Raw genomic sequence first — 25,345 nt, 5'->3', positions numbered from 1 at the left:
AATTGAATTCTGAGGTATTACGTGCCAAAACCATGATTTGATTATGAAGTATGAAGTATTCCGGATTAATTTTGACCACCATGGAATCTTTAATGTGTCCCCAATGCACGGGACACAGGCGTTTTTGCATTTCGCTGCCGTCGAAATGCGACCACCGCGGCCAGGATTTGATCATGCGACCTTGTGCTTAGCAGCGCAACACCATATCCACTGCCACTGCGACGGGTGACAGACATCTAGTACACTATACATGAATACTTCAGAAAGTGGATGGGAAACGGAGCCGCGGTAGCTCAATTGGTAAGAGCATTGCACGCGTGATGCGAAGACGTGGGCTTGTATCCCACCTGTGGCCAGTTATTTAATCCACTTTAATTTCCATTTATTCATCATTTATTTAGTTTAATGAACAACTACAATAATTTCCTCTGTGCAGTCCATCGTGTCATTATTTGTTGGCTTCTTGTAGCCGGGCCGTAATACCTCAATATAATAGGAAATAGACATCTGTTAGCCTCTATTGGTTGGCATTTTTCAGTGGCGGCGTCCGTCAGCAAAGATGTGGGCTGATCCCAGCGGCAGTGTAGGGCCGGGAGCAGTGGCTGCCTAAGGCAGAGACTTCAAGCAATCAGCAAAGTGAAGCGAACCGTCCATGCGTTCTTTGGAATCCCGGATAGAACATACAGAAGAGCATACGTTTCAATAAAGAACAAGCGCAAAGCAGTCATCCAAACTACACAATTGATGATAAAATGCTCCTGATAACAATGCGAAGCACGTTGTGCTCCCCGCATACGTTTCCCGGTAAAGATTACTGTTGCGCAAGCTGCCATGCCAGCGGCAGCTTCCGACGTGGGGAGTGACGCCCCTAGCATTCCGTATGTAAAAGGGCAAGCCTAGCAACTGATTTCATTGTTGTTGCAGCTTCACTATGGGAGGCAGCGTGCTGTAAAAATTACCATTATTCTAAATTATATTGACTACCATTAGTCTAAAGGAATAAATTAAGAATTGCATACCCCCCTCAGCAGTCGTAGTGGTGATTTTCAACAGCTTCGCTGACATCCACTTTCGCAGGGCCGGGATAGCGAGTCATATGTAATTCATATTTACGTCGTTTATGTGTCATATTGCCCATACACCCTCTGCAGCACGCACAAGAGGTTTCAGGTACCCCGCTGTGACTGCGCCTCTGATACAGCCAACTCGATTATTTTCAGACTACCCGCAGCTACCCGTGATTTCTTTGCAAGTCCACAAAGGAAAAGCAGCCTAATGACATTGCTACCGAGTTTAATGAGTGTAAGACGATCTCCAACTCTGAAATCAGTCTGGAAGAAGTAGAGCACTTGGTAAGCACGAACGCTCTGGAACCCGAGCAGCTAGATGAGCTAAAGGGGCTGCTAGGTGAATATCTCGACAGATTCAGCAGTCGGCCAGGTAGATCCGAACTAATAACGCATGAAATAGAGCTGACTTCGACCGTATTTTCTCAGTTTCCTTTCTTCCCGTTAATTGTGTTAACAGCGTTAAATTTGTGAACTAGATTAGAATTACAAATGTTTACACACTCTCTCCTACTATGTGTGTGTGTGTGTGTGAACGAGAAGAGCGGAAACCGAGGATAATAAGTCACCCTGGTGCGCACTGATGTGATAAATCACATCAGTGCGCACCAGGGCACCATTTTATTCAATCATTGCACCTCAGGGCACCCCGGTGCGATTTTCTGAGGATGCCATATAGATTTCAGTGCAATTTCGGGAACCTTGGGAGGTTCTGAGCCCCCAGCATGGCATCCCTCCTAGTCAAACTTTTGCTTTGGGATTTCATGTACCATACATTTTTATCTTCAGCACTTATTTGGTGTGACTCTGCAAGTTGGTCATATGCCCAGCAAATAAAATGATCGAGGGTGAGCGAACAGAAAAGATTATCTAAAGAATATGGCTGACAGATCACAATAATTAAAATGCTTCATGCATGAAAGGAATCCCACGATGAGTAGTAGTAATACATGTTTCTTTGAAAGGCAGTGCTTCTTCATTTATATAAATTTTGAATGCATGCAGAGAACCAGGAGGAAGGCGTGGTCCTGTCGGTTCCCAGCATAGTCATTCTTGACAGTGGCTTCTGGCTCAACTGTAGCTCACCTGGGGCACATTCCATACACTGGTTGAAGGATGGCCAAGAATTCTACGAGTATTCCTCCACAGGCAGCGGCAGCCCAAAAATTGACAACAGCATTCCAGGCATCCGTGTCAATGTGAGTTTCCTCACATCAAATCCGTTTGGATGCAACATCATGTTATTAAAGTTTGCATTGAGAGTGGCTGACTATGCACTACTTCTCGAAATTTAGTGAAGCACCTACACAGTCAATTCTTTGTTTATGGAATTCATGAAAAAAGCTGGGATACAGATGCACTCACCGAAAGAATAAAGACTTCCTTATTCCTTTGCTTTATACATTGGCTCTGCTGTGCACCTGCGTATGCTGTAAAAGAAGCTTTCCTAAATCTTTTCACAGGAGGATGTTTCATACAGAGGCCATGTCTACCTAAGCCGTTCTGAACTTGCCACTGAAGGTACCTACACCTGCAAGGTGAAACTGCCAAGTTATCGTACCAAGGTCTCTGAAAAGAAGCTCCAAATATATGGTGAGTTACTTTGACAAAGTAGCCACCCACGTATGTCGCTGGCTTGATTGCTGGAATGTGTACATGAATTACTTATTGTTATAACTACTGTCAAAACTTTGTGCAGCAAGGACAAAAGGAAAACAGGCACTTGGGAAGAAAAACTAACTGAAAGAATTGTGCACCATTATACAATACAGTTCTCTTTTTCTTTAAGCTCTCCCAAGTAAAGACCCAGAAATTGAGAATCTCCAAATGGCCTACAAGATTGGAGATGCCATCAATGTTACCTGTTCTAATGGGCCATCAAAGCCTGCTCCCATTCTCATGTGGTACGTCAATGGCGGTCGGGTAAGTCTGACACAACGCCACAATTTTAGTACGCTGCAGCTGTGCCAGAGACTAAGTAAGAGTACTCTAGTCATTCATGTTGCTGTTGGATAATGTTATTTGAGGCAACATTCTGGCATGTCCTAACCTTTAAAATTTGAAAATATTACTGCTTGAGTTTCAACCACTCAAGCTCAAAAGTTACACAATTATGCAGCAGGAACTACACAGTTCTTGGCAGGCAGTTGGGCAGCAATAGCCTTCATGTATAATAATACCAGCACCACTGTAAAAAGAACTATTGCCGAGAGCATAGATCCTGTTATCCGCACAAAACAAAGTTAGTAATTATTTACAGTCAAAGGTGCATTCAGTCACAGGAATGAAGAAGGAACGGGAAAAAAATGAAAATTTGTTGTTTCTTGCAAGTTTCTTGAGAGGCCGGCTCTTATGTTTTCTGGCATCACACAGATGTAGCCTACTGTGTGTAACCATTTTGTTATTTCCAGAGAAGCTGCAGATATATTTCAACCAGTCTGTTTTTCACTCCAGGTGGATGAAAATGTGACAGACCGAGCCGAAATTCCAACAGGAAAAGGCACCTTTTACGCAGTAGCCAGACTTGAACTGCCAGCAGAGCCTACGCTCACAAATAACAGGTCACTCACACTGAAGTGCGAAGCATACATTGGTGATGAGTATTCCAGCAGTGCAGAACGGCTAATCGACATTCTCCACCCACAAGCATGGGCAGGCCTTTATGGTAGGTCTTCTATTGAAGCCAGATTATCTGCTCTTTCTTAACCGGAAGGCACAGATATAGGCATGCATGCACACATGGGGCAAAACGATCTATGGACTCCTCTAAGCCAGCTGAAGGAGTCACAAATTCCCCTCACAGCATCTCCTGTATAGCTCACAGTTGACTTTGAAAAACACATAATTTGGAAATGGCACATGTACTAGTAATGTTAGGGGCATCAAATAATAAAATCAGGCTTTCTATCCTTATATTTCTAATTAAATAATTTTTAATGGCAACATTTGAGATAGTTGGCAACTTTACAGGTAGAGGAAGGCTGTTGCCTAGGGTCTCCTCTCCAGTGAATGTCCATGTGCAAATTTATGCGCACAGACAAAAGTTTCATCTCTGAAGCTGAATTCTTGCTACAGTTAAATTTGAAAACAGATGCACATGGAGATTGTGCAAATTTCTTCAGCACCTGCCACTGAAAGCTCTTACTCCCTCATTGCATTTGCAACTTGAGGTCCCACAACTAACTATCCCATCCACTTTTAAGATCCAAGTCTGAAAATATGCTAAATGCTAGTATTAGCCATGAGGACTGATTTTGTCAGTCTTCATGGCTTGTGTTCTTTCTTTTATATTTCCTTTTCTTTGTCTATCTATGTCTGTTGCACCATCAATCGGTGTGATTCTGTCAAGCAGCTATTTAACATTTGCATCACAGAAGCATTTACTGACCTTGTAACTTCTAGATTTGCATTTGTGTTTCTCCACTACATTCTTGTATCCAGTGTACCTGTTGATATGTCAGGCTGCTGCCATCAAGCTCTAATTTTATTATTAGTTCAGAAATACAGCCTCATGCCTTTAATTTTGGCAGCACACATAATTTACTTTCTCTCACAAACTTTCACTGTCATCAGTGTGCTTGTATGAATTGGAAGTTATGTTCTCACACAAGCCACAAAAATGTTTAATGATGAGCATAGCCAACTGATAGTGCAACATTGATCACTATGCACAGGACACTTTCTGTGCCAAGAAAAACTCTTTGGAGGCATCCTCAGAGCTGTGCAAACATCTTCTAATCATATGGGGCACTTTATTTCTCCCAGGTTCCGGAAGCTGGCGACATGGCCCCATTTGGATCATTACTGTCTTTACCACTGCTCTTGCAGCACTCTGCTGTAGTCTTTGAGTGTGGGATAATCTTATTTCTGCCTTGTATTATAAGTGTACATAATTGTCAGAACAAATATTTGTTTCTTGTTGAAGTAATAAAGTTAACTCGAAGAGTATACACCTTTCAGACTATTTGTATGAAGTTGAAAGAAATGTTCCTTGGACTGTTGCAAATGCATGAAAGTTTGTGCTGCTGTTCTCCCTATGGTTTCCAAGATGGGCTAATAACAGCCCATTGTTCATAATGATAAAACAAATGGAGATGCTCTTGGAAATGTATGTACTTATTTGTACCACTGCTACAAGCTTTAACATGGGTATCTCAGCTATGACCCACATGTGACAAGAAGCAACAAAATCTTCTAGAACAAAGCAAAAATCTGCTAAAATCAAGCGCTTGCTTGGCAGCTAAAGTACTTTACTGGTTACTAAACGAAATGACAGCAGCTTGTACCACACCGATAGTTCCTGTAGGAAAAACCATTAGCCAATACAAACATAAGTCCCTACGCAGAGACAAAGGCTCTAGTTGTGGCTAGCATTCATGGACAAGCTCTCACCTGGTATATTTCACTATCTGGAAGTGTAAATATTGTGCCTTGAAATGGCACACAATACTGGAACGAATAACATTGCATACATCTGTCACCACCATGAGAATAGTTTAGTCATCACCATCGATCCAACTATATTGGCTTGGTGTGCATAAAATACTATATAGCACTCCATTCTTGAATATTCTATTCTGTAGCCCAAAAAGAAAAATTGTCACTTCTGTCAACTTTTCAAAATCATAACTACTACATGTTACGTACAATTATACAAAAGGGAACACTGGAACACATTGCCTCCTCTCTGCACTGTGGACAGCCAGCATCCTTGTTCGAGTGGTTACTTTGCAAGAAGTCACTACTTCGATACAAGTGAAGTTAGGAAGTGTCTGCAAGGTGCCAACTTTGGTGCCACCGACAGTCTTCAGAACAACACCTCGTCCCCTGGAGCCATAATCTTGATTGATCACTTTTGTGGATACCCTCCATTTTGCATGATGTATTGTCCAGTGCAACACCTCATGAGAGCAGTGTGCATTATGCTCACTGACTCATCCAGTCTGCATCTGAAGGCGATATCCCCAAATGTGATCAGCCCAATTATATTAACACCTGGCTAGTGAATGAGAAAAGAATGCTGAAACTAATAATTAGTAAGGGTTCACTGCTTAGTCTGTGGAAAATGCAAGTGAAACGTGGGCGAAAGCTTGAAGTACCAGTACCGTATTTACTTGCATAATGATCGCACTCGCCTACAAATGATCGCACCCCTGAATTTACATCAATTTCTTTTACAAAAAAGTGCGATCATTATGCAAGTAAATGCGGTAAATGACATCGGTTTATGAAAATTCAATTGTGGTTTAACACCCCATAGCAACATGAGGGCTATAATAGATGCCACAGTGGATTGCCCCGGATTTAATTCGGACCAACTGGGGTTTTAACATGCACCTAAGTACATGAGCATTTTTGCATTTTGTCGCATTTGAAATGCAGCCAGCGCAGCTGGGAATCAAATATGCAACATTGTGCTCAGCAGGAGAAGACATCAAGTTATAGCATTGCTGAACCAGTCTGGCATCACATTAATAGCATGTTTGCGTAACACATTTCCTGGGCTGCTACATTCTGCTCTTGTTGGTTTTGTTCAAAATACATTGGAGCGATTCAGCTATACTTTGCCTTAAGCTTTTATGAGCATGAGCATATACTACATGGTATGCACAATTTGCTTATTTCGATCTGCCACCTGTGCACCACTGTTCACATGTGTATCTCAAGTAATGGATATTGCAAAGGAGTTCTGCAGAAGCCTGCAAGGTGGAGGAAAGTAGCTTTGTTCCTGAAAAACATGTATGGGTTTCTTTTGTAGCTTTATGCTACAGTTGGGTGGATGACAATTTTACCCTTTCATCAAGATAAGGAGTATCGGTGCCGTTCACCACATTAAAAAAAGATATAGTAGGCCAATAATTGCATTTTACTCCAGCACATTCACATTACATGTCCACAGCATTAAAAAAAATGCACGAGACAAATGTACAGGCTTCAAATGGCAGAAGGCTTTCCTGTTTTAGATACATGCTGCTTACAGTGTCTTGGGTGTGCTTGAAATATGAATTAAATGTGTCCTTGAACTACTACTCCAAGCATGGGGACTAAGCATGTTCAGCCAATAGTAGAGTACAGATCCACAAAACTCTCTCTCTCTCTCTTTTCATGTTTCATGCTTTGGAAAATTTCTCTGGTAAAATTGGAAGGGTGGAAACCAACCTGGTTTGCATTGAGGGCTTCAGAGTACAACTCCGTAAGGTTGCCCACTCCGTAAGAAACACGCTTTGAAAATACAAGTTAAAACCTTGCGCTATGATCGTGGAGTCAGTTACAATATTATTTTATTCGAATTTTGGTCAACTGATAAGTCTTGTGGCCTAGAGAATTCCAAAATTTTGGGGGATCACTTTTGATAAGTTTGGGGAGAGTCTTGCCAAAATAACGGGACTTTTTCTAATTTTAACTTGGATGCAAGTTCATCTTTTAGTACCTGGAACTGTTGAAGGCAAGGTATTTTTTTCTTCCAACATTGCTTCACTTTGCATTTTATTTGAATAATTTTACAACTTATCCAATGATTGCAATTATTAATATGAATCTGTCTAAGGGAAACAAAATGTTCAATGTTGTATTGCGCTGTATCTTTATCCCTAAAGTGCTGCCATATAAACTATGAAGGGTTTTCTATGAAGGGTTATAAACTGCGAGGGTTTTCTAACTGATTGTAAAGAGTCGAAAATCGCATTATCATCAGCATGTGCATAGTTTTTTTTATCCTTTTAACCGGACGCATACCGGAAACAAGTGGCAAAGCACAACTTAAGAACAACAGACGGTGGTCCCAGATTCCAGTTTAAACGCTAAGCACTCCATCAAAAAAGGTTTGGCTAACCAAGAAGAGGTCTAGTACGGATGACTCTCTGGTGCATTCATGAACAGCTTGCTTAAGGTTTAAAGAAAACATCAGATCTAAAATAGCATCACATGAGGCACACAGGCCATAAGACGGTTTATCCCAAGTGATGTCAGAGAAATTAAAATCACCGGTAAGAATTAAGTTCCGATTTTGGTAATGTAATCGGTCATAGAGACTATACATGAAAGAATCCGTTGCATCAGGTGCATGATAAGTAGCACAAAGAAAAAAGTGAAACCACACACAGTTACGTGCAAAAACAAACTTTCATGGTGATCAATTTGTTCAAGCAGTGTTACGTTGACTACTTACTTCGAAATCACAGCAATGCCTCCATCACGTGAGCCGCGATCTCGTCTGTATATGACGCAGTCCGGTGGCACAATTCCTTCGTCAAAGATGCTACTGTGTAATCCTGTCTCGGTAATCACCAGTAGGTGGGGATCGTAAGAAAAGTGCAGAATTTCACGGCTACCTATTTTGTTTACAATGCTTCTAGCGTTCAAGGATATCACACATAACTGGCACGTATTTGGCAATGACGTTATCTTGCCGTCAAGAGAACTTCAAGCGTTAATCTTAGCCGATGACGGTTTATGCTTGGCTGGATTCTGAGCACCATGGGCGTAGAAAGAAGAGCTCAGTGATTCTGAACTGATGACGTGTCAAGTACTAGAAGCATGAGGGCATTTCTTCCACTGACGACCTGTATTCTTTCCTGGTTGAGAAGCTTTTGCAACATTACTTTCAGAGTTGTGATCAATACCACGTGAAACGGCATCAGGCACTCTATACCTTTGATTTTCCTTTTCGTCCCATGTGTGCACCTCTTTGTTGGTGACCAATTTGTCATACTTAAGGTACCCTTTGTCCTCGGGCTTCTTATCTTTAGCAGTAGCCCAGAGCAGCTTTCTAATTTTTCTTAGCCTAGGCGAGAAGTTCTCCAAAATGGACATTTGAGTTCTCTTCAGATTCAAAGCATTTCTGAGAATGTCCATCTCGGTGAAGTCAGAAAGCCTCATAATCATGGGACACACCTTATCTTCCAATTTTTTTCCCAAGCGGTGTACTCTCTCTAGGCTCTGTACTTTATTTCAAGTTTGCGTTCAAATTTCCATTACAACATGTTCCTTAAGACTAGTATTTACCATCTCTGCTTCAGACACCTGAATGCCATAAATGAGCAGATTGTTTCATTGAGAATAATTTTCAGGGTAGTCCACCTTCATCCTTGGTGAAACAATCTCTTTGTTTAACTCTGTAAGAAATTGCTCGCAGACTTCCGTCCTTTGAGCTGTATTTGAGAGCACTTCCAGTTTATCTTCAATGGAAGCCAGTCTCTCATTTGTTGTGGAAATGTGCGAGTATAGCTTAACTCCGATATACTTCAGTTCACATGAAGTCTTTTGATTTTCGAAAATTTCTTTTCGAAGTTTCTTTGCTATCCCTGGGCCCAGATTAAGCTCAACGTCTCCGCTTCACAACGCTGCAAGTAGATAAAATGAGTCGAAGCACTCTGTAAAATATTCAAGCAAGATGCCTCTTGGTTGTCTGTTAAGACGCCTGTTGGTTGCTGACAAATGTCGGCAGCACTTCGATCTGTTAATAGAATCTTTTTTTATATACTATATTTGACGGATTATTTGATTAAGCCATTCTTTATGTGCCACTTGGGGTGTGCCTGTTCTTGCCCAATCCTCCAGAATGGGTATGTCCTTCCGTGGCACGAAAGGTACAATATCCCTAAATGCTGCCTGATAAGTGTTTTACTTTTCTGTGCACACACATCATCACTAGAGACGAAATTATAGGCAAATGCTTATTTCTCCCTGCACTCTTGGTTTATGAGCACCAACTATGGGTTAGAAGTGGTTTAGCACCGACTTTATAGTGCCTATAGACAAATGCCTACTTCTGTCCTTTGTGTCTATGCATGCCTATTTTTCCTTCTAGCGCTTCATTCTGAGTGCCTTATTCATTTAGCGCCCCACTCATGTTGTTTCAAAAGCACATTCTCGTATCAACAAGACCTAGCATTATTGGTTGATATTAATGACAACGCACCTGGCAATGTGACCTAGCAAATTACAAATAATTAAGGGCTTGCATTGCAGTGCTCATTGAACTTTTGAGGGTCTCTCACTATCTACCTAACACTGGTTAGCAATGGCAGAGACAAAAAGTGTCTTTTTTTCAACAGTGAGCATGCCATTTTGTTTCACTGCAGGCAGCAATTAGCGAGAAAAATGCAGAGCACTTCGAGAGGTGTGTACTGTTGGCTGTAGCTTGGAAAGAGTGCAGACTATAGAGCACACTGTGCATATTTTAGGTGGAAGCGTACAAAGTTCACGGAAACCGCTACAGACTGTAGTTACGCAGTACCCTTCTCAGCGCCCCTGCCCTTTTGTGGCTGTTGCAACAGTAATCAGTCCCACATATTAGGATGAATAAGTTATCAGAATGGGGAGAAAACAATGCACATGTGCTACTCTCCACACTGCTACAGAGAAAACCAGCCTGTGACGGTTCATCTAAACCAGGAAGCTCTGCCACACACCCCACTCTTTTTATTTCAATAAGTGTACGTAAGGAGATACAAACTGCTGTGCTCCAAGGTGCAATAATAAAACCAAAAAAACTTTGCAAAGAATAAAGTAAAGAAATAAGGAATAGCTTGTGCAAAATTTCAGTATGTGTTAAACAAGAAAAATTGGTCTTTCCTGCTCAAAAAAATTTTTGAGTATCTAATTAGCGAACATTCAAAAATACCCTAAAAAAATGCAGAAATACAAAATTAAAATTAAATTATGGGGTTTTACGTGCCAAAACCACTTTCTGATTATAAGGCACGCCGTAGTGGAGGACTCCGGAAATTTCGACCACCTGGGGTTCTTTAATGTGCACCTAAATCTAAGCACACAGGTGTTTCCGCATTTCGCCCCCATCGAAATGCAGCCACCGTGACCGGGATTCGATCCCGCGACCTCGTGCTCAGTAGCCCAACACCATAGCCACTGAGCAACCACGGCGGGTCATGCAGAAATACAAAAACACTCATTTCACCTTTGTTGAAGCTGAGCACTTGTTTTAATCCTATACAAGCTTATCATAAGTGAGAAGAGGCACAATGTTGAACTTAAAAATCTGAGATGATAATTAGGCATTACTGCAGTAGGTTTTAAAAAAGATGTCTACATGTACAATATTAAATGCTTCTTTTCTTACTGGAACATTTGTTGACTTCAATTCATTAGGCACGAATTTTAGCTTCTCTCAACAACCACTTGGCGGCTTCACTGGTGCATTTTTGTGTTTTTTGTGCTTGCTGTACTTTATGTGATTGTAAGTAGGAAAGTTTGGCTATTAAATATACACTGCATGATCATTGTGTCAGAACATATGTAAAAAAACCTGGTGGTTACAGTATGCGGGTTGACAAAAAGGAGACCTCTTGTGTGCCCAACAACGCTCTGGCAATAAATGGCTTGCACAATAAGGTTGTTACCTTACAGGTGTACGCTACTTCAGGTTTGTTACCATGAAAATTGGCAATGAACATTGAATACAGAAAACAAGTTGTGGTTTGTGAACCATTTATAGCGACTCTTTTGGCCCCTATGGTGCCTAAAATGAGGCTTTAAGTGCCTGTTTTAGGCGCCTAAATGTCCCATCTTTAGTGCCTCAAAGTTCGGCCTCTATTCATCACCATTCTTCCCTCGACAAGCATTGTGCATTGCCTTTGTCCTTGAGACATCACTGTGTATACTTCTCACACTGTGCATCTGCCCGATTAGGAGTTTTTATTTTGGCATAGGTAGCTTGCGAGTGGTGTAGTGCACAAACATAAAAATTGCATGACAATAAAGTTGCGACTTTTGTGGTGAATAAACAAATATTCTTTGAGATTACACGTTTCATAGTATAAAAGTAAACAAAATTGTATGCATCACCTTTAGTTGTAAAGCATTTAATTAACCACTTCACTAAAGCTTTGCTTCATACAGATTCTAACATGTGCATTGGATCTGCATACTTTTTTAATGCAGCCATGCCTTGTTATTATGAAAAAACTATGTCCAGCTAATAGACAGGAGAAGAATGAGCAAGGTACAAAAATATCCAGCCAACAAAAGTTTTTATTTGGCATGGTGGGCAGCATATGCATGGCTGCTAGGAATAAATGTGCAGGATTTTTGCCGAGGCTGCAGGAGGACAGAAGCGTAGCTCTCAACCTGATAAGTGTTCAAGCTACTATTGCACTAGAATGAATGAGAAGAAGGGAAACAGAAGGGCCCGATTTTTGTTAATCACTACCGTTAGTGCACTAGATGCTTTTGTGGTACATATTTTTACCCATCTGTTCACTTGTGCCAACAGATTGCCTGGCTCACCATTTCTCCTCTCATCGCAACAGTTTAGGCCGAGATACAATGGCATGCCTGAAAGCATGCCGATCACATATTTGCAATGCCAGATTGCATCTTCCATTAAAAATAAATAATAATAAGCCAGTTGCCTTGTGATGTACATGTCTGTGAATACTGTATAATGCGAATCATGTGACCACAAAGAACCAGAGATGTCTGCAGTCTTCAGACCACACAATTTACCAAGCCATCTATGAATGTCGACTGAAAATAATTTTTTTAAGAGGAGTCAGAGCTGCATTATGGAAAATACGCCATCACACTTCTCATGGCCTTCAATGTACGTACCTGGAATTGGATAGTAGGCTTTGAAAAGTATGAAGAGAAAGATGCACTTCATTAGCATGGTTTTATCACATTTGTAATCTTAATGAACACCAAAATACGTGGAAATACACCAAACAATGTGAATTTCTTAATACAGTTTATTCACTTTTCAAAAACTCATTATCATGGATAGTAGTGCACTTTACGGGCAATTTTGGCAGCGACCAAATTGTCCAGGGTAAGGAGGCACGTCAGTACTACATGCTGGCTGAATTTATATTACGAAAAGTTTTTAATTGGGGCAACAATTGATAGACACAGAATCAGCAATGGAAACAAACATTTTTTGGCATGAAGCATGAAGAAACTAAAACATTCAGTGGCAATCTAGTGGTAAATGCTGGACAAATGGTGGCATTACGTCTCGCCTCTTTAAGGTCCCGGATCCATGATTGAAACCATGTCATGATAGTTATTAAAGCAATGATACACACATACTGTGACTGGCTTTCCACACTTCACATACACTTCTTTCCACTTACACACTTTCTTTATGTTGTTTTTTCCCTTCTTCAATAAAGTTTTCCACACACACACGCACTCCCAATGCTAATGCATTAAAAAAAGTTTTTTAAGTCGAGATAGCTCTTACTTGTGGCAGTTGTGCCGCAAGGTCACTGGCAGAAGCATCTTTGCCTTTACAAGAAAATATGCATGCAAAGTAATTATATTTGTAAACTACCATCACTGATGAGCAAATACTTCAATAAGCCTTCAACCACAACCTTGCACTGTGTTAGTTCTACTAATTTCTACGTATATTTCCAAGGATGAGCCCCACTCATGCACGCCTCAATTTCCATTACTTTAATAGCCGTGAACGAGTCACGCACGTCTGCTCATCCCACCACCTCTGCCGAGTTTAGGCATTCGTGCATATTATTTTGTAGTTTACCTTTGTTTTGCTTTCATGCATTGAGGGTATGTTATTTAAAGCCTTTATGCATTGTTAAAAAAACATTCTTTCTAAAAGCTTATTTTATTGTTTAATGCTTACATTAATATTTTTTATCAGCATGCTTTGTGCAAAACATCTGGAAAATAAAACGAAACTGAAGACATTTTATACAATTTTCCTGGAAAGATTTTGGGAGTTGAAATGGTAATGAAGCTGGAAGCTTCTTGCCAAAACAAAAGTGCTGACCAAGGCATAATGTTTCAGCATGACATTGTGCGCAGGACCTACGTGCAAATGTGTGGACAAAGATTTTTGAAGAGGCAATGTAACAGTTCCAGAGTGCCACTTTCCCATGAGATCCAAAGGAAAAATAGAACACACCCAGAGCAGAAAAACAAATACATGCAGAAGTGAGCGATCAAACAATCCACCTCGGAATACTACCATTCCAGGACAATCTCTGGATCCCTTCAGAATACCAAAACTTCCCTAGCAAATTCTTTTTAAAAATATCTACTTCTGTTCCGATGATAGCCATTCTTGCTTGCCTGTTGGAAAATAGTGGGAAAATATTTTTTCGCTTTATATTTGCTCATTGCTAATTGCCACATTAACAGCTTATATGAAAACATTAGCAAATTTTATTATTGGCTACTTCAAGACAAACTGAACAGTCACAATTCATCATTATATAGTGTAAAATATTTGCAAACCCCTAGATGAAATGTTCAAGACCCTATGAAAGCATTTCTGTTGCAACCCACAAGCATAACTTCGTTTAACCCCTAAAATGCTGATTTATTGCAGCAAGAAGGGATCTATATGTGCCAAATTTTTTATTAATTGTTGGATCTTAAAGACAAACTGCTTCAAAAGTTTATTGGGCGAAATTCAGCAAAAAGGTGCACTACAGGCACAACTGCACTTTCAGGCACTGAAATCCGCAGAGGTTATACAGCGAGAATATCACATGAAACATTAGCATTATGCAAAGTGCTCTCCAACAAGCTTCACACCGCGTGTTTCTTCTGGACCTTCATACCTAAGGCATCTTTGTGGCTCCTCACTATGCAGCCACTTTTCTGTTGCCTATTAAGAAAAAGTGTGCCATTTTAAGAAAAGGAGAAACAAAGGCTGCCATTTATGAACAAGCTGGAATTATGCAGGACGGTTAGGGCGCATTCTCAGCTCAGCCTTGGTTTGTTTTCTTTCCACAATCATCACGGATGATGTTCACTGCACCTAAAGGTTTAACGCACATAACCTTCTGCTTGGATAATAACTTTGGCTACAGTCCCCATTCAGTCTCGTGGCAGCACGACATTTATTTACAACTCACTTCCAATATGAACTTTCTTTTTCCCTCAGAATAAATGATAAGAAGAACAAATACCAGCACAGGCTTGAATTATTGTAACTCCAATAGCCATAGAGTTTCCTACAATATTTACTAGAGGGAACTTTGGCGCTGCAATCGTTCAGTCACCATGGGAATGATGGGAAGTACATGGATTTGTCTGGTCTTCATGCTTGTGGATTCGTTTGTTACGTTTTGTATGCCTTCATTGTAGTAAATTTCAGAGCAATCTATACTTTTCCAAGTGTGGAAGACGCTGCGAACACACACAATCACTATTAACTGCAACAATTCAGCTTGTCGAGGTGGCCAAATCGAAACTTGCCAAGCCTCAAGGCACTGGCTTGCTCGTGATAAATTCATAAGGGCGTTTTATGTTGCACGCCAATGCATGCGTCCGTGTAATGGTTTCAATATCGGGCTTCAATGCTAGAGGTCCTGTGTTCGACTCCTGCTGGCGAATAATTTTAATAATGTGTATTTAATTATTTATTACACAGTACTTTGTTGAAAATGACTTAGTTTGAAGCCAGAAGGACTAAGGTTAGGCAAATCCATATGCTTCCCCTAATTCCCATGCTGGCTGAAACGCCCCAATTGCAGCTTACGTGCTAGCTCCGTATACTAGCACCAGAGTTCCCGCTAGTAATCATTGCATGAAATTCTATAGCGCAAACAACATCAACAGGCACCATTCAAGGTGCTTCTATGGTTTACAAGGAGCTTATGACTGTTGCATGTACACTAGAAGAGAAAACTGGGATATACCAACAGAAAAAAGATTTAAGCAACACCTTGACTTCACACCACGCAGTTAAACTGTAAAAGTATGTAGATTTTGGTATTTCATATATCAATGCTATTTCAATCTCACCTACACATGCTCCAAATGCGTCATCATTTTGAGAACATTGACAGAGCAATTCTTGTAGACAGTAAATTCCCATGCTTTCTTATCATAAAATATGTTGCATAGAGCTGTAATCCATTTCTTATCCAGCACCAAAGAGATCGCGCTCATATATGCAGATCCAAAGGCACCATCTGTCAAGCATTTCTGAAATTCGTTTAACAGTCTGCCTAGTTCAGTGGTCATTAAAGTTTCAAAACAGCTTGTGCCCCACACAGTTTTATGCTGTGATCACATAGCCAAGCAGCCAAAGCCCTGACAATTTTCTGAGCCCTTACGACCAAGGTGAGAAAAAAGTGACAATACAAGCATTTATTCTGGCACCAATTGTTTTGTTTGGAGGCTATGCCATGTGCATTGCCAAAGCAGTTAGCTAGCATGGCCAGACACCATGCTACAATATATCTTGCTTTCTCCATGTGCTTTTTAAGTGTTTATAATGAAGAAAATTTGTTTGCCTCTGTATTCAAGTACATGTAGCAGTTTTTGTTGTTTACAAGGATTATTAAGAAAACCTAACCAGTTACAGCAAAAGAAGTCACGGCCATTTGTATATCAATTAATTTTTCAATTATTGCTTACGCTGAACAGTTGAAACATTTCCTTTAAAGCCATGTGTAAACAAATAAGGCATGAAGTTTCACCTGGCATTGTATTTATAGGAATACATGCAGCACTGTGCCCCCATAAGCTGTGCTTATGCTCAACATTTTTGTGCTAGTGTGGCTTCTCAAGTCTTCCCCCAAACCTCCTTCCCCTAGCACATTTATTTTTGGTGTGTGTAACATCGGATACTAGACAGACAACCACAGTCATCTAACTCATGCACCCTATAAATTCTAGTGCAGAAAGCAACAACCAACAGAATGTGGCCATAAAACTGAAACGGCATGCATAAGTGCCTTACACACAAAACAATGCAGTAGCTGCTAAGTTTCACTAAAGAGATAGGCTGCCTCCTTGATTCGCTAGAGACAGACTACTTCCTTGCCAAGGTTTACTACATGGAAACCACTACAGACAATTCCATTCTGAAGCATTAGGACAGTGTATACATGTATGCGAATCGCAACAAAACCTCACTTGAGCTTAAAATGTTAAAAAAATCACAAGGCTAGTAACCATACATACGTTTAATTAACACCAACACCATAATAAAACGAACGATACCACCACGCGAAAGTTGTGGGATTGTTCCCCACCTGCGGCAAGTTGTTTTTTCATCCACTTTCATTTCCATTAATTAATTTATTAAGCACAAGTAATTTTCCCTATGTTGTCCTTGGTGTCAGTGTTTGTTGGCTTTATATGAAGTACACAATAAGGCAGATATGACGCCAATTCCGGAATCAAATGCAGCATGCTGGGAGCTGCCCCAATGGTATCTTTTGCCTTGGCAATATGTGAAAATGTCTTATGTCCAGCCACACGGAGCACAGACTGTGTGTGTGACACAGCACACAGGGATGCTGGTTCAGGTCACATCGAGTCTGGCTTCTGAATCACTTCCGGCGATCTGTAATGGAGACTTTTCCTTGTTTTGGTATGAAAAACATGGATTTTTGCAAGTTGTTTCACATGCATCCATACAGATTTTACACAGAGAACTTTACACTGAGGAATTTCATAGCTATACACTATCACTAAAAATGTTTTTGTATGGCAAGAGAAATTTTGCTGCAGTTGGCCTTCAAATCCCAATTTAACAAAGGTAAACTGGTGCCTGAAAATAACTTTGCCGAATTCTAATGCTGGGTCAACTGGTGCTGAGAATCAGCTTTGTCTGCATATGAACTTGTGGCAACAAAAAGCTCATTGTTGAGCAAAAAGGTCATTTTTGCCTGTATAGGTTCCACAAGCTCATACAGGGTATTCAGAGCTCCCTCTGGGACACAAGAAAATTGCCTCAGAAGTCTGACAGTGTCCACAGCTGGCCTAATGTCATATTTAAAAGAAAGGCATGGAAGAGCACTGTACTGTGCATCAACTTATACATTTTTTGGCTCACCTATAATGCCACATATTTTGGTTTTCTTTTGAATAAACTGAACTTTTCAGTTTTCTCATGGTCCATTTTTTAAGTGCAATTGGGACACATGCTTGTGTGAGGCTGAAAGGAGGCAACCTGATGCAATGAGAGCCGTGCAAACATTCATTGAAACCAGAGCTGCTAATGCGCAGAGCCAGCCAATACTGCTGGCCAAGAAATGCTTCTACCATTATGCACTCGCTTGTAGAAAAAAAATTCCAATGGCGCAATATAATTGCATGATATCTTAAACAATACAATATTGCTGTGATCTCCTTTCTGCAAGAATCTTGTCACCAAAACTGATGCAAAGTTCTTTCTAAAATACACGCTCATTGAGCTTGATGCTAATCTTAAGCAGAATCATAATCTGCGTCTTATATAAAGAAATTTACAGAATTGAGTTTCATAAAACCAGGGCTTTACAGTACAGGCCCTAGCACTTGCTTGCCTGTTTAATAAGTGCCAGTTCCAAGGAAGCAAACAATAAATGTTCAGCCATCTGTCACCCTCTCGGGCCAATATAAACGTTTACGCTGCATATTATCTATATTCACAACTACAAAGCTATAACAGAGTGCAGCAATATTGATGACAGGCACAAAATGCACTTGTAAAGCATTTCTTTCTTCCATAGCTATACCCTTGACTAGCTCGTGAAGTAGCACAAGCACACAAAGCCTGTTTTGAGAAAACATCACGTTTATGAGTCTGTATTCACCTGGCAAGGCAGATAATGGAATGCTAACGTGTTGACAATAATGGACACTACTTATGTGCACAAGCTTGGGATACCTTGCTCAAGTACGAGCATTGTTAGAGTAAACATTACTAATTGTTAGAAATCATGTCTAGCATTTCTTTTCGAAGCATGACAGTCTTCATACTGTGTGCACCTTCCACATATTGATGTGCAAGGTCTGGGACGTGCAAGGTCAGGAAGTGAGGGCTACCTTTGTTTGCTGCAGCTTCCAATAGCACTCAACAAGTGGATGTAAAATGCGGTTCAGTTTGGTTCGAACCTGCGCCTCTGTTGGCAAGCCAGGTGTAGTCTCAGCACCAGCATGCCAAGCAGCATACATAAGTGCTTCACTCTGCAATTGACTAGCGCTATTTCGGCACCATGTGCTTCCAGGCACAGTTAATCGGTAGACTCCCTCAGTGGTCCAAAAAGCCCACAGGCTTGGCAGCACACCACGAAAAGTTCCCTGTAAGGTCAATTCTTGCAGCAGTGAGCCACTGGTCAAGTCGTAGAGTTGCACAGCGGAGTCTTCAAATAGACAGAGAGTTGATGCTATTATGCAGCAGCCCAGCACACGAGGTGACACGTCTTGTAGGACTGCTTGCCGTAGAACTTCTCCTGATGATCTCAACATGATGACCGAGTTGTCCTTCAAAAGGAGATACAGGCAGTTGGCCAGAGGTGACACACAACTGTGGTGCACAACTGCAGCATGTGTTTGCACCTGCCAGAACCGAATGTGCCTCTTGTAGAAAGCAGCCACATCCAATGGCGATGACAGCGTCGTAGCTAACAACACAGCCTGCTTTGACAGTGAGCCCATTTTAAAATCATGAGTAGCGCCAAACGAAAGATAAATATTAGGCGGATCTGGCAGGCATGGAATAACTATTACAGCATGTTTCAAAACATACAAATGGAAAGGTGGTAGCCTATGGGCCAAACACTGTACGTTCGGGAGGTCATCACTGTCCGATGAATAGGAGCACTTCCACAACGAGTAACCAACTTCGTCGCGGAATTGGCTTGACCGCTGAATCCAGAAGAGATTGCTTCCGGTGCAGGTGCTAGCATATTCTACACTGCAAGTCGCGTCCAACGGAAGATGAAATTTAACGCCGTCGATCCAACCATCTTCACGACTGTAGTGCAAAGTGCGGACACTACCATCATCAAAAACAAGTACAACATGATTGCTACTTGGACTCAATAGATCTCGCAAAGGTACATTCAGCGGGATCTTATATGATTTCTGTGGGATGGACGGAGACAAGCTAACACAGCACGCATACAAATTTTCGTCGCCGTCCAAAACGTAAAACAAATGGTTCACACGCACACACCACAACTTCACAACGCTGGCTGGCTCTAAGTTTTCAATATGCACAGGTATAGGCACTGCTTGGTAGCGATCGCGTTCGTCCGAGCAAGTTATAAAGGACAACATGGCTAGGCCAGCGTGACCAGGAGGTACGACAGATCGCAGAAATATGGTATGGAGAAGCGCACCCCAGGATTTTCACAGTCACTTCGACCACAGCAGCACTGATAAAATGTACTAATAGTTTTTTTTTTTTTTTTTAATCTTGTTTGCGCTGTCAACAAAGAAAGGTGGTCGACCAATTCATCGCCACATTGTAACGGAGTACTATCGCCCACCAGGAAAAGAATAAAAATAAAACTTCAGCTTCTCTTCATTCAAGCACTACAGCATGCTACAGCGGTCAAACGGTATAATGCACAACCACGCAAAGCGCATCAGCGTACTTTCGCTTGCTTCGGTCATTCGACTGACTGGCAGCAGGAAGCGGAAACGGTTTGTTTTCACCATGCGCCCAGATGCGCCGCTCTGGAGACCATAGCATGAGATAAAAATTTAAAAAAAAAGGAGTGAGAGTGAATCAGGGAGGTAAGTAGCGCGAATAATGTATAGTTTATCTAGTGTTTAGCTAAAGACGGTAGATTATTTGTAAGCGGCAGCAACGTGTTCTTTATTCTATGGCAACGTGGAGAAGCCGGTGAAATGACGCTAACGTATTATTCTTTGAACGTATGTTTCACTGAAATGGGCGATTTGGCATAGAGGCATTGGAGACTGCACATAAAAACGTATCAGCGTAAGTGAAGCAAAGCACCGATCGGAATCATATTAACGTGAACGATGCAGCATAAAGCTAGATCCGGTGCACGTGTTTTATAATATTAGTCATTAAACTGGCCGTTAAAACAATGCACACACACACAGTGTATGCGGGCATTACGTATGACGGACAGAGCACAACTAACCGCATGCCAGCGCAGTGTCCACGTGTCAATCCTTGTTGCATGTATTGCATGCATGTTGTGGCATGTATTGTGCACGAGCATTTATTTCATTTTGTGTAAAGTGACCGTCATGCTTGTGGAACGCGTACTGAAAAAAGCTGTTTATTTTGCAGCGCACGTGATGGCTCGGCAAAGAAAAGTGGAGTCTGCGCGGCCTGCGCCAGGACGTCCAACATCAAAACCAGCAGTCGCTCACGTACGAAAGCCTAGCCCAGAACGGAGGTTCGATTCGAAGTTCACCATCTTTGTAGTGTTTAATGGCTGCCTCATAGTTTCTGTTGTACTTTACGTTTACTTCCTGCACTATTTGGAATCGTGGGTCATCCAACCAGTGGATCTGCCTAAAGTGACTGTCAAGTCCGGACTCGACGTTCCAGAACGGTTTTGGGGGAGCTACAGGAGCTCGTTATACTTCGGCCTGAAAACTCGCAGCCCCCAGCCGTTGGTGGCTGGACTTATGTGGTTCTCCCACAAGCTAAAGAATCAGAACTTGCCGATAAGGCATTGGTGCAATCAGTGGGACAGACTTCAGAAGTATGGATGGCTGCGACATGATGGGGTCAACTTTGGTACGCAGCGAATAGTCGACGAGGAATTTGTGATTGAGACATCTTTTGTGAAGAAAGCAGGAGGTCTTAATGGAGGCGACTGGACAGCACGAATTTCTGTGAAGGAGAAGGTGAGGTGCTTCAAAATGTTAGGTTTTAGAACTGGTTATTGACTGAAACATGCTTTTCTTTTCTTCTAGGTACCAGGTGCTGTTCCTACAGCTCCACTGTCTCTACTATTTTACTTTGCTACGGATGGCCATGGACACCTCTGGCCAAATGTTGATGCCAAATCTCACCTTGGCTACATTGCCGGAGAAACTCCGGAGTTGGGGCACTTTACAGCTACTTTTCATGATAGGAACCCACAAAATGTGGTGCACTATAGCTACCTGAGTACAGTTGCACCTGGGCTCGAAAGCCTCAAAGAAACTGTTCTCCACAATTTGATGATTCACCGGCGTAAAAAGGGTGCTAGGGATCTTTATGTCACTCGTGGCACTGTACTTTCTGCAGAGGATAGAGAGCGTAAGAAGTCTCCAAACTTTGTTCTTACCCAGGTGACAGTAATGCCTCCATATGAACTAGAAGTAACCTTTGAGTCTGGGAGTTTTGAGGATCGGCCAAACAGGCTTAGTGGGGAGATTTATGACCAAGCTTTGGCTGAGTATAGTGCTAAATTTGATGAACGGTTTCACAAGCTATTCAAGCTGCAAAGCAAGGGTTTTAGTGAGGAAGACAATGAAGCTGCCAAAGAAGTCCTTAGCAATATGGTGGGAGGTATTGGCTATTTCTATGGCTCTTCCTTAGTTCAGTCTTTTCATAATAAGGAACCTGTGGAGTACTGGAAAGCAGCTCTCTACACAGGAGTGCCATCGCGATCTTTTTTTCCTAGAGGCTTCCTCTGGGATGAAGGGTTCCATAACCTTTTACTAATGCAGTGGGATCCAGAGATCTCCAAAGACATACTTGGCCACTGGCTTGACCTAATGAATGTGGATGGCTGGATACCACGTGAACAAATCCTTGGTGCTGAAGCACGTGCTCAAGTTCCAGCTGAATTTGTTGTACAGAGAGACACAAATGCGAATCCACCAGCCTTGTTGCTTGCACTTGAAGCCCTTCTGAGACAGCCCAATGCTTTGGCCACACATGGAGATTTCCTTCAGCGAGCCTTTCCACGTTTTCTAAAGCTTTTCTACTGGCTGAACAGCACGCAGGTGGGTAAAACACCTGGCTCCTATCGATGGCGAGGCAGGGATGCCAGCAGCCGCACAGAACTAAATCCAAAGACCCTGACATCTGGACTGGACGATTATCCAAGGGCATCACACCCATCTGAAGATGAGCGTCATGTGGACCTTTACTCTTGGCTAGCTTTTTCATCTGGTGTGTTGGCCGAGGCAGCACACTTGCTGAATCATTCCAGCAGCCATAGCTTAACAGCCACACACCAGATGTTGAGTAACACTGCATTGCTAGACAAACTGCACTTGTCTCCACAAACTCAGCGATACTGCGACTATGGTCTCCACACAGACAAGGTGCGCTTGGTGGAGCAGAAACCACCACCAGGTCAGGCACCAGGAGCACCACCACTGCCCAAGATTCGACTGGCCATGGAAGCACCGCGACTGCAGTTTGTGGAACACTTTGGCTATGTAAGTCTGTTTCCCTTTCTGCTCCGGCTGCTCCCTTCCGATCACCCTGCACTGGGAAAGCTACTGACGGACCTTCGGAATCCAGCTCTACTGTGGACCAACTATGGTCTGAGATCACTTTCCAAAGATTCGCCCATGTACCTTGAGAAGAACACAGAGACAGACCCGCCTTACTGGAGAGGTCCAGTTTGGATAAATATCAACTACTTAGCAGTAAAAGCATTGAATCACTACAGTGACCTTCCAGGACCATTCCAGGAGAAAGCTTTCCAGCTGTATAAGGAGCTCAGAAACAACATCATCAGCAATATTCTAAAGGAGTATCACCAGTCCAACTACATATGGGAGAACTATGATGACAACACAGGCAAGGGTCGTGGATCGCATCCCTTTACAGGCTGGTCAGCCCTTGTGGTGCTACTCATGGGGGAGGTATATTAGTGTTATGCTTTTGCATTGTGTGTCATATTGTGGGAAAGAAGTCTTATTGCTTTATTTTTTTTATTAAAGTTTAAATTGTCTTTATCATTGTGTTCATGTTTGGTGCTGCAGAAATGAGCACAGAAGTGCCAAAGAATATGTAGTTAATTTTTATAAAACTAAATAAAAAGCAATTAAAGTGGTTTCTTAAGTGCACCTGTGAATGTCAGCATGCAACCCTTTGGTGTCAGGAAAGACTTGCTCATACTTCATTGTCTACAAAGTCTAATATATGAAAGCATTATCTGCTCACTCCCAAGAATCAGAGCACATCATGTACTTGCTGTAGTGCCACATTATTTTGAAACGGTAATAAGCATCAGTATGCTGCAGTAGCACCTCCAATAGGGAAAGCTGCAGTGCATGAACATATTTCTTTTTTCTTATTGTTCATTTAGAAAACACACATGCTTGGTGCTGCACAATTTTGTTTCAGAGTAATTTTTGGTGAGAAAATTTAAATCTTTTTGGTCAGTTTGTCACGTGCACCTTGCACCAAAACGTGTTTCTTTTTCTTTTCTTTTTTTTTCTAGAAGTGACGCACGTTTTGCTTCAGAATAAAGCAAGCAGCAGCTTTTCACGAACCATCTTAAAAGGACACTAAAGAGAAAAATGATTTTAGCTGTGTTATTTTAATTCCAGAATATGATAAAAGCCTTTCACCGTGGGAAGAGTCTTGGTAAGCCAGAAAACACACAACAATGAAAGACTGGTGGCGTCGCCAGCCTAAAATTCCCACACGAGCTTGCGTGATGTCACGAATTTTGACGCAGTTTCATCATGCCTAGATAAATTTGTGGCTGTGAAAATGGCCTACACTGTATTCTAAAAGAGCCAGAGACCGAATTTGGGAAGCTTAAAGCACTTTTATTGAATCAAAACGTCGGAAAAGTGAAAAAATACTTCATAATCCAGGACGTCGCACTGATGTACGGCCCTAGAGTTAGGGCGCGAAACTCAAAAATGAAACTTCACCTGCAATTTTCTCTTCTAATGAACAACCTATTACCACAAAATCAACAAAAGCAGTGTTCTTCAAGAATCGACTTTATCGATCTAAACTAATTCAGTGTTTCTGTTCAGTGTCCCTTTAATGAATGCTTCAAAAGAACAAAAGACCACGTCTGCAAATAGAGTTGCATAGAATTTATAATGTACACAAAAGACACACTGAAAAATGACTTGTACAAGGGCAGTTTGTAAGGTGTATCGCTGCTCGTGAACATTCAATTCTAACTGCAACCAGCATGAATTGGCATTGTAGGCACTTTTGTGGCTTGCATCTGGCTCAAACTACTCAGCACTGATGGTGAAGGAAAAGTGAAACATGTACCCTTTTCCCTGTCCCAGTGATGTTACTGCTAATTGCATTTCTAGTGCTATTAAGGCATGGATGACAGCAAGAGAGGCACTGTTAAAATGGAGTCATTGGTGACTTACTAGTGCTACAAAATTTAAAGAAGCTCTGGGCTACACTCAAAGCAGTGGAAGAGAAATAAAAGTCACAGATACCTGAAGAGCTCTTTGCTCTGGATCTCGCATCACTGAAGTACCCGGATGCAGCAGTGGAACATTTGTAGAAATGAGAAATTCTGGGGTATTGCATGCAAAAACCATGATCGGATTGTGATTCATGCCACAGTGGGGGACTTAGGATTAGTTTTGACCACCTGGGGTTCTTTAACTGCATCCAATGCACAGCACATAGGGCACTTTTG

The 25,345-nt window shown here is 41.7% G+C and overlaps 3 protein-coding genes across 4 annotated transcripts in view; 2 read left to right on the top strand and 1 right to left on the bottom strand.

Moving 5' to 3' along the window:
* LOC126546159 (uncharacterized) overlaps positions 1-5,015 on the top strand; it is a 97,878-nt gene extending 92,863 nt beyond the window's left edge. Inside the window, exons 6-10 of the mRNA XM_050194278.3 lie at positions 2,073-2,266; positions 2,531-2,660; positions 2,857-2,990; positions 3,522-3,732; positions 4,833-5,015. Coding sequence (XP_050050235.1) covers positions 2,073-2,266; positions 2,531-2,660; positions 2,857-2,990; positions 3,522-3,732; positions 4,833-4,915 — 752 coding nt within the window. The 3' untranslated portion in view covers positions 4,916-5,015. The remainder of the gene's footprint in view (positions 1-2,072; positions 2,267-2,530; positions 2,661-2,856; positions 2,991-3,521; positions 3,733-4,832) is intronic.
* Positions 5,016-12,757: 7,742 nt separating this feature from the next.
* On the bottom strand, positions 12,758-20,417 carry LOC126546162 (uncharacterized). The gene has a single exon (XM_050194286.3). The coding sequence runs from the start codon at positions 20,058-20,060 to the stop codon at positions 18,807-18,809; it is 1,254 nt and encodes a 417-aa protein (XP_050050243.1). The 5' UTR covers positions 20,061-20,417; the 3' UTR covers positions 12,758-18,806.
* An 85-nt stretch (positions 20,418-20,502) lies between these two features.
* On the top strand, positions 20,503-23,773 carry GCS1 (mannosyl-oligosaccharide glucosidase). Of its 2 annotated transcripts, none has more exons than XM_050194277.3 (3): positions 20,503-20,522; positions 21,052-21,617; positions 21,687-23,773. In XM_050194277.3, exons 2-3 carry the CDS (start codon positions 21,060-21,062, stop codon positions 23,586-23,588), a joined length of 2,460 nt encoding a protein of 819 aa, XP_050050234.1. In that variant the 5' UTR covers positions 20,503-20,522; positions 21,052-21,059; the 3' UTR covers positions 23,589-23,773. The 2 variants fall into 2 exon arrangements, with proteins under 2 accessions (XP_050050234.1, XP_050050232.1); XM_050194275.3 differs by lacking the exon at positions 20,503-20,522 and adding an exon at positions 20,563-20,730.
* The last annotated feature ends 1,572 nt before the right edge of the window (positions 23,774-25,345 follow it).

Source organism: Dermacentor andersoni, chromosome 1 (genome assembly GCF_023375885.2).
Source record: "Dermacentor andersoni chromosome 1, qqDerAnde1_hic_scaffold, whole genome shotgun sequence".
NCBI lineage: Eukaryota > Metazoa > Arthropoda > Arachnida > Ixodida > Ixodidae > Dermacentor > Dermacentor andersoni.
This window is presented reverse-complemented; position numbering and strand designations above follow the sequence as displayed.

Bases quoted from the DNA above. Each gene is read 5' to 3' on its own strand.
- GCS1 (XM_050194277.3), top strand. From the start codon at position 21,060: ATGGCTCGGCAAAGAAAAGTGGAGTCTGCGCGGCCTGCGCCAGGACGT. The intron at 21,618-21,686 runs GTGAGGTGCTTC...CTTTTCTTCTAG, and splicing joins GAATTTCTGTGAAGGAGAAG to GTACCAGGTGCTGTTCCTAC.
- LOC126546162 (XM_050194286.3), bottom strand. From the start codon at position 20,060: ATGTTGTCCTTTATAACTTGCTCGGACGAACGCGATCGCTACCAAGCA.